Below are 8,720 nucleotides of genomic sequence, written 5' to 3' on the forward strand. Positions count from 1 at the left end.
ACGGGAGCAGCCCTTCCCCAAGTCACAAGTGTCTCCTTGCTCTCAGCTTGCGTTTCTATGTCATCATGACTAGCCAGCGGGAGCTCTTTCCTCGGCTCACAGCTGATATGCGACGCTTCAAGAAGCTGCCGCGCTTGCAGCGGGAAGTGCTGGAGCCTGTGGTGGGCCGAGCAGCCTGGGAGGCAGCAGAGCCAGAGACGAGCCTGGGGCAGCAGCAGCCAACAGAGCGGGAGCTATGGCAGGATGTGGAGGACAGCAGCGAGTTCTACACAGGGGGCACACAAGTCAAACTGGGGCCAGGGCTCTTCTACACCTCGCCGCTCTTCCCCTTGCTGGCCTCTGAGGTGGCCTCAGCCCAGAAGCAGCTCAGCAGCATGGTGCAGCTGGCCAAGTGCCACTGCCGCAGGGACAACCTCTGGAAGCGTCTTTTCCTGCTGGAGCCTCTGGCTTCTGACAAGCTGAAGCTAGGCAAGCTCTCGCTGGTGGAGCTGGAGGAGTTGCTTGATGCCGTGCATGGGAAATCCATTGCTGATGTCGACCCCCAACTGGTGAGCAGCAGGAATGGAGTCACGGTATCCAGCAGCCGCTATTCTGCTCTGGGGATGGAGCGGGGCACCGGGTGAAGGGCCTGCAGGGCACGTCTCTTCCTGCTTGGTGGGAAGATAGAGGCAGGAACATAGCTCCTAGCTGGCAGGGGAAGGGGGCGGCTGCATGGACCTGTCTATGGAGACTGAGTAGTCCTAGGTCGGCATGCCTTAGTGGGCTGTGAGGGATGCAGATGATTTGGGGTCTGAAGGCTGCTGTAGCATTATGGCTGCTGGTGCCATGGCTGGAGGGAGGCTGAAATCAGTCCTTTTCCATGCCTGCAGGGATGTTTCCTCACCATGACAGTCTCCTGGTACCAGAGCCTCATCAAAGTGCTGTTGAGCCGCTTTCCCCAGAGCTGTCGGCACTTCCACAATGCTGAAACTGGCACCCAGTATCTGGTAAGACAGCCTGCCACCCACCTGCAGCCTCTCCCCCCTGTCCAGTGCCCCTGCCTGCTGTGGCTTCTCACAGTCTGAGCCTGGCCCATGCTGTTAGGACAACATAGGTGCCATCACAATGTTGCTCTCCGCTCTGCTACTGGTGCAGCATGAGCTGTGGTACATCAGTGTCTGTCTGCCCGCCCCCAGAGCCTCATGCCATTTATAGCCCCATGGTTTGGCAGTGTCACCTGTGAGCCAGGCAGACTTCCACCTTCATGGCTCTATCGTGCCACTCGTCCTGCACATCAGCATGTCCCTGGGTGGGTGTTGTTTGTATCCCTGTCCAGGGATTTGTACTGTCTCCTTTCCAACATGCACTGTGGCTCTCCTGACAGGTGGTGCTCAACCAGAAGTTCACGGATTGCTTCGTTCTTGTGTTTCTTGATTCACATTCAGGAAAGACGGTAAGGACTTGGGGAGCTAAAAGCGGCTGCATTGGCTCAGGCCAGGGATCTCTCTATATTCATCCAGCAGTGGCCAAGGGCAGCTGTGCATGGGGAGAACAACAGCAGGTCAAGAAGCTTATAACACCTCTCCTAAATACTATCTCAATATCTGACAATCTTAACTCAGGCCCATCCTTGAGCCAAAGTAGCCTTTGCATTTATTTAGTATCCTTCTGCAGCTTTATTTCTTTCAGTTAATTTCTGGCATCCGTTATTTCCCCTGACTTGCAGCTCCATGAGACACTTACAGTCTAGGTGAAGAGCTACCTTCCTTGGCTTGTTTTTGAAGCTCCTGCTCTTCTTATGTGATGCCCCTTTGTTCTTGTAGTGGAAAACAGTGAGCAGTGGATCCTCTTTTCCTTCGCAGGGTTGTTTTTGGATCATGCTCTCAGCTGCCTTTCTGTCCAGGCTAAAGAGTCCTGTGTTCAGCCCAAAGCCAGATCACACTGGGTCTGGCTGGGAGGAGTCAGGCTGCTCCTGCCTGGGCAGAACGGAAGGGGACATGCACTGCGAGGGTCCCAGCAAACCGGCATGGGCCTTGGCCTTCACTGGACTCGAGGGCAAAAATACTCTGCTGTCACTTGTGCTCCCAGGCGGGGCGCAGGGTAGGTCACAGGGAGTGCAGCTCCACGTGAGAGCAGGGCATCTACAGGATGCTTCAGCCCACAGCAAGGCTTTGCAGACTGCAGGTTAACTGATCCTTTTGTAAATAACTCACACTCCATCTTAAAAGCAGGTAGGGGAAACAGAAGAGGTGGTGCCCGTTGGAAGGCTGCTCAGTGCCTCCTGCCACCTGATGGTGAAGAGCCCTTCCCATTTTCTGCTGGAGCTTTTGTTGGGGCCAGTTCCATCCTCTTCATGCCAGTGGTAGCTCACAGCTGAAACTGCTCTTCACTGTGCAGCTACCTGCTTCCTCCCTGGTCCCTAAATTCACCTCCACATCTGAAGGTGGAATTTTTGCTAACTCGGCATTGCTGTGTTAAGCAAGCTGAGCTCTTGAGCCTCCTTTCCTTTCCCCAATAGCTTCGTGGTCGTTCAGTGCCCTTCATGGCTCAGGACAGCCTTTGTAATTACAGATGACCAGGACTGCACCCAGTATTCCTGAGGAGTCTCAGCAGAGCCTTCTGTGTTTGCACTAGGGCTTCGCTGTCCTGCCTGGTGCTTCTGGTACAGCCTAGGGTGGTATTTTGTCTTTTCATGGTCTTGTCTTACTGGTCATAGTATCACCTTGTGGTCACTGATACGATATGCGCAGGCCCTCCATCAGCTCTCCCACTGACTCCCATCTTATTGTGTTCCTCACACATATTTTGCACTTAACATTCATCCCATTCCTGTGGCCTCTCAAAAGTCTCTAGGGCTTTTTTTTTTTTTTTTTTGCATTATCCCAATCCTCTTTTGTATTAGTGCCTCAAATTTTATCAGCACGCTCCTCGTATTTGTGCCAGACTCATTAAAGTACGAGGCAACGTGAGTCCCAAAACCTGTCCTGGAGAAACTCCATTTGTAACCTCTCTCCAGCCTGCTGCTACTCCTTCAGCACTACCATATTCACTTTGTAATTTTTGTGTTAATTCCTGTCTTTTCAGCTTACCTAAATTTCCCTTGTGGTACTACATCAAATCCTTCCTGAAGCTCAGATAAGATATACCATGATCCCTTTGTCTAGAAATATTACCTTACCAAAGAGAACTCTAGCGTTAGCACATCACTTTGGTAACACTGAGCTGCATTTTCCTCATGGTTCTTTCTCTCCAAGCCTGCTCTAAAGCCTTGTATGTTGCTGGAGTTAGGCCCACAAATTACTTTCTCTTTCCTCTTAAATAATGGTGGCGCACTTGCTGCTTTGCAGTTACACAGCTGTTCTCAGGGCTTTGAGATTTTTAGGGGACCCTGGCTACTAGACTAGGGGACTAGGCTACCACTAACCTGCTGTATTTCAGCTCTGGAGAACATCCAGTCCCTGTGTCTTGCCTTTGTGATGCTGATCTGAGTGCACTGAGTCACATTTTTCTTCTCGTTCAGCTCCTGCAACCTTCTCTTCCGAACCCTGTTCTCTGCTCCCCTCAGCCTTTGCCCTGCCTTGTCAGTACAGTCACTAATGAGAACGGAGGAGCCTGCATTTATTTTTAGGATTGCAGTTATTACATTTAATCTCCTCCCATTCCCCATTTGTTGCACTCCTACTCTTTGCCTTAGAAGAAATTTCCCTGTAATTTCCCTGGAAGCCCCTATTCCTGTGGAGGCAGTAGGATCCCCTCCTCTCCTTAAACTGCTGCTGGGGTGGAGTTGGTATAACTACAGATGCATGGGGGCTGGGACAGAGTGAGCGAACAAATCCTTGCACCTCATTTCCACCAAAAAAAGCGGGAGGACGCTCAAACAAGCCCTTCACAGGAGCAGGCACTGGTTTAGCACTGTTTACATTTTGGGACTTCTTGTATCTGCCTGACACCACCAAAAAAGTGCCCGCACACCTGGGCTAGGGACTGCATGGTGCTGGTCTGAACCCTGTCCCCTAACCCACTTCTCCTTCTCAGCAGAGCCTCACCGTGGTTTTCCGGGAGCCTTTCCCAGTGCAGCCCCAGAACAGTGAGAGCCCTCTGCCACAGCTCGTGTCCACATACCACCACCTGGAGTCAGTTATCAACACTGCCTGCTTCAACCTCTGGACAGGCCTGCTCTAGCACTGGTGCCCACACCCTGGAGCACCACATGTACCAGAGCTCTTGGTGTGGCTGTGCCACGGGTGACAACGGCGAAGAACAGGCCTCTGGGGGGGGACCTGTGCTCTGGCACTGCAGGCAGTGGGGTACTGATCTGAGGAGCCTGGGGATACCGCACCTCCATCGCTGGCTGGCTGGCATGGCCCTCGGTGTGCTGCTTTCAGTGGGTTTGATATGGGATGACCTTGAACCAAACTGCAAGGGCAGAAGCTTGGCTGCTGTGGCTTGGCTGAAGCAGAGCGACTCTCAGGGACATGGCTTTGGCATTTGCGGGCGAGGTCTGCCTGCCGGGAAGGCACAGAGGAGTACACACAGCATGTCTTCTGCACTGGGCAGCACCACACAGTGCTTTGGCTTTAGGCAGAAAGACTTCTGCACTTCAGGGCTCTGGGCAGTGAGGTTGCCCACTTCTGGCCCTTTGGTCTCAGCAGGAGAGCACTGAAGGGGACAGGACGGGTGAACTGGGCCGGGGAAGGTTTTATGGAGATGTACATTGAAGTCATTGATGTATCTATGAAATAAACTGAACCAGATCCCCACTCACGTGCCATAGGCAAAGGATATAGAAGACTTCCCATAGGGGAGGGAGAGGCAACCCTGATTGTGGGGCTGGCTGGTTTGCACCAGGGCATGCAGCCCTGACTGTCTGTGGGCAGGCGGCCGGCCAGGGGGCTGCTTCTTCCCTTCTCCCACCTGCTGCAGGGTCAGCACCGGCCCTGGCAGCAGCCTTGAGAACTGCAGGACAGGGAAGCCCAGAGCCCTCTTCTCACAACTTCAGACAACAGCTGGAGCTGGACTGGGAAAACTCACACCTTTGCCAAAAAGTGAATGCTCCCTCTCAGCAGGGGAGACTGGAAACCTCTCCCTGGACACCCCTGCAGACTGGAAGTTAAGGTTCTCCTGTGTACCTGAACTCACTCACAGTGGTGCCCAAGCCATCCCCCAATACAATGTGCTGTGCAGGTGAGGGTCCAACTGCTTGGGCTGGCCCAAGGGAAATACGACATAGATACTCCTAATGTTGCTCTAGGAATCATCCCACCTACCACCACCGAGTCATAGAGAAAACAGACATGCCTCCTCTGTTAAGCCAGTGCTTTGACTTTTATTCCCATGGTTTCTCATTTTACTCTGCAGTCTTGCTGGTCCCACCATGCTGCAGCCCTCTGCTCTCCCAGTATGAGCGCAGCCAGCCCAGACCTTCTAGGGTGTCTCCTGCAGTGACAGACAAGATCTCCTGCTGGCACCCCCAGGCAAGCTGGAGCAGCTCCTGCTCTGGGCAGGGATCTCATCCCCAGGGGGGACTCTGATGCCCACTGCCTGCCAGCCCCCAGGACCTGCCTGTCTTTGCACAGTTGGCCCACGCTTGGACCTGCCAGAGGGGCTCAGGCCACCTGCATGCCCACTCACCTTTTGGAGCATACTCGCACCCCACGTAGCCAGTGTAGCCAAGGGACTCCAGAAGCTCGAAGATGTAGGGGAAGTTCAACTCCCCAGGGCTGTCAGGCTCATGCCGCCCTGGCACCTGTGCAATTTGGATATGACCTAGGGAGGAGATGGAAGATGCTCTGCCCAAGGCAGCCCTGCCTGCAGCCTTCTCTAGGCATGAGACAAGGTGACCCATCTCATGCCACTCCAGCCCCATGGCCACAGAAGAGCCAGTCTGGGTGCAGGGCGTTACCAATGAGTGGGAAGTATGTCTCCAGGTTGCGTGACAAATTCCCATCCATGATCTGGCAGTGAAAGAGATCCTATGGGAGAGAGATGGATGGTACAGCTGTTAAGCAGTGAGCAGTCAAGGACAACTGTCCTACAGTCCCTGTCCCTCCCCGTGTCCCCAGGAGGGGAGAACAGGCCTACAGCTTGGGACTCCCCTGTGGGCCTGTGCAAGGTGTGGACCCTGAGGATGTTCAATGCTGACTCACCAGCTGCAGCTTCAGGTTGGGCCGCTCCACCTTCTCCAGGATGGCAGCAGCTAAGGGTGAAAGAAATGGGAGACCACCCCCCGGCTGGAAGCTCTGTAGTGAAGCTTTGAGACCCTCCCCCTTCAACTGTGCTCCCTCAGAATCTCCCTGCAAGTGAGGCAACCTCCTGCCTTTCAGGCTTTGGGATCCTTCTCCTCCCTTGAAGGAGACTTTGGTGAGAGACATCTGCCTTACCTTGGTGCAGGGTGTTCAGATAGTAACGAGGGTCAGTGATACGGTTGTTAATAGGCTCCACCAGTCCAGTCAGGTCTTCCTGTAACACAGTAATGCCACCCTGCGGAGCATCCCGTCACCTCTGCAGCAGGGAGTGCTCCTTCCCCGTACCAGGCTGGTAGGGGATTCTCCATCCTCAGTACCAAGAGCTGCACCCACGGACCAGGACCCATTCCCCACCTACCTGGGCCAGGAGGTCAGCAGCGTATCTGAGATTCTCGATAAAGGTTGTTTCCATCTTGCCTGCCACTGCTGCCCGGTCTGTGCCCAGGGGAACCCGCCCAGCCATCAGGTGGATCCTGCAGACACAGAGAGATCAGCCACAGGCAGCAGCTCCAGTCTCCAAGCAGCTGGGCGGATCTAATACACCTTTCTCTGTCAGTGGAAAACAGGGCCAGGCTGGGGAAGTAAGACACAGCAGGAGGTAGAGGAGCCGTGTCCCACACAGGAGGCACGAGCTGCAGGGACACCAACACACACCATCCCACCTCAGCACACCGAGGGATGGATGACTTTGAACCTTTTGCCTGACAAATTGCAGCCTTTGATTCTTTCCTCTGTTGCCAGCTGCCTCTGGCTCTTTCACTCGAGGCTGGAGCTGCTGGTCCCGCTGCTGGGGCTGCCCCGAGGCCAGCATGAGGGGCAGCTGCCTCTGCCAGGGGCAGGTCGGACCCCGTGTGTCACCGCTTGCTGGCTGAGAGCGGGGGGGGGGGGGGGCAGCGGCCAGGCAGGCGAGCGCAAAGCTCTTCGGCAGCCAGCGGGGAAGGCGCGCAGTGGGGGCAAGCACCGCTTCACTCTGCCTGTTTCCAGGGGGCAAGTGGGTCTGGGCAACCCCCGGCCTGCCCGGCCCGCGCCCTCCACAGGGCTTCAGGCTGCTCTCCTACGGGAAGGAACGGTGCAAAGTAAACGGAACAGAAGGGCCGCGCCGGTTCTCGGGGGGGGTGCACCAGGCTAATTGCATCTCTAACAGTGTCTCTGCTGCACCGGCAGCAGCGTCGCCTTCAATAAAGCAACTGTTGCGGTGTCCTGAGGGAAACGACTGGTATAATTGGGGAGGAGAAAGGGAGCATTACCGTTGTGGGGACGTGGGGACAGGAGCATTACCGTTGTGAGGGGCAGGGCTGGACCAGAGCGCCTGGCGGCTTCGGGTCAGCTCCCGGCGAGCCCGCTGGAGCGGCGGCCCCGCAGGCAGGGTGGGCACCGGGCCGGTTCCCCCCGCGCAGCCGGGCTGGGGGCGCTGCCCGGGCGGCTGCGGACCCGGCGGGCAGGAGGCGCAGCGGCGCCCAGGGCCAGCCCCGCTCGGAAGCGCCGGCGGAGGCGGGCGGCCGCGGGGGCGCGCCGGGGCCGGCAGCGCGGGGGGCCCGCAGGAGCGGGGGTCCCGGCTCGCACCTACCTGGGGCAGCCCACCGCCTTGGCGTACTGCACCGCCGCGGCCAGGCCCTGGCGGAAGGCAGCCTGGCGCCCGGGCACGGCCGCCAGCCCCATCTCACCCGCCTCCGGGTCCCCTAAGAGAGAGCGGCGGGGTCAGCGGCGCCGGGGCACCCCCGCGCCCCCCACCCCCCGCAGCCCGGGGGACGCGGCGGTACCGGGCGGGGTGTTGAGGAGGACGATCCGCACCCCCGCCCGCTCCGCCGCGGCCCGCAGCGCTGCGGCTGGGCAGCCCGCCGGCCAGGCCGCCTCCGCCGCCCGGAACCCGGCGGCCGCCGCCGCCTCCAGCCGCGCCGGGAGCTCCGGGAGCTCCGGGAACAGCCACGAGAGATTGGCGGAGAAGCGCAGCGACATGGCGGGCGGCGGGGCGGGGCTATGCTGACAAGAGGCGGAGCCTCGGGCAATGGGCGGAGCCTGAACGTGGGCGTGGCTATGTGGGGCGGGGGCGGGGCCGGCGGGCAGGGGGCGGGGGCAGGCCAGCCTCCGTGTCCCGCGTGGGCCGCGGGCGGCAACCCACCCGTGGGGCTGGTGGGAGGGGCCCCGGGCGCGGAGCGAGCCCCCACCCGGCGGGGCAGTGCTGGGGCACAGCTCCCCCGGCAGGTGCCCACGGCCATGGCGGTGCGCGGGGCCACAGGGCCCGTGTGGGTCAGCGGCCCCACGCCGCAGCCCGCCCCGTGCTGCCTGTGACACAGGTGGGGTTGCTGTCCCCGTTAGAGGGGCGGCGGTCCGGGGGTGTGCTGGGGGCGGCCGCGGTGCAGCACGGCTGGCGTCCTCCCTGGGAAAGGTGTGTTTGCCAGGTGTTGGCCTGACACACACAAAGCGCCGTGTTAATTGGTTTCCTGGGGAGCTTGTCTCTAACAGTGTCTCATTATGCGAGAAACGCTCCTCTTTTGT

General features: G+C 58.2%; 2 protein-coding genes across 14 annotated transcripts in view; one reads left to right on the plus strand and one right to left on the minus strand.

Annotated features, from left to right (window-relative positions):
* SZT2 (SZT2 subunit of KICSTOR complex) overlaps positions 1-4,739 on the plus strand; it is a 60,574-nt gene extending 55,835 nt beyond the window's left edge. For 7 of the 12 annotated variants that reach the window (XM_055814933.1, XM_055814939.1, XM_055814937.1 and 4 more), the window contains 4 exons: positions 47-548; positions 870-986; positions 1,364-1,432; positions 4,015-4,739. In XM_055814933.1, the coding sequence (XP_055670908.1) occupies positions 47-548; positions 870-986; positions 1,364-1,432; positions 4,015-4,161 (835 nt within the window). In that variant the 3' untranslated portion in view covers positions 4,162-4,739. Of the gene's footprint in view, positions 1-46; positions 549-869; positions 987-1,363; positions 1,433-4,014 lie in introns of those variants that run through there. The other 5 variants (XM_055814935.1, XM_055814940.1, XM_055814945.1 and 2 more) reach the window with 2 other exon arrangements.
* Positions 4,740-5,280: 541 nt separating this feature from the next.
* HYI (hydroxypyruvate isomerase (putative)) lies at positions 5,281-8,195 on the minus strand. Of its 2 annotated transcripts, none has more exons than XM_055814948.1 (8): positions 7,985-8,195; positions 7,792-7,903; positions 6,583-6,697; positions 6,360-6,438; positions 6,126-6,175; positions 5,882-5,951; positions 5,611-5,745; positions 5,281-5,415 (listed from the first exon to the last, which is right to left on the minus strand). In XM_055814948.1, exons 1-8 carry the CDS (start codon positions 8,178-8,180, stop codon positions 5,327-5,329), a joined length of 846 nt encoding a protein of 281 aa, XP_055670923.1. In that variant the 5' UTR covers positions 8,181-8,195; the 3' UTR covers positions 5,281-5,326. The 2 variants fall into 2 exon arrangements, with proteins under 2 accessions (XP_055670923.1, XP_055670922.1); XM_055814947.1 differs by having other exon boundaries at positions 6,360-6,459.
* Positions 8,196-8,720: the final 525 nt, after the last annotated feature.

This window comes from Falco peregrinus, chromosome 10, assembly GCF_023634155.1.
Source record: "Falco peregrinus isolate bFalPer1 chromosome 10, bFalPer1.pri, whole genome shotgun sequence".
NCBI lineage: Eukaryota > Metazoa > Chordata > Aves > Falconiformes > Falconidae > Falco > Falco peregrinus.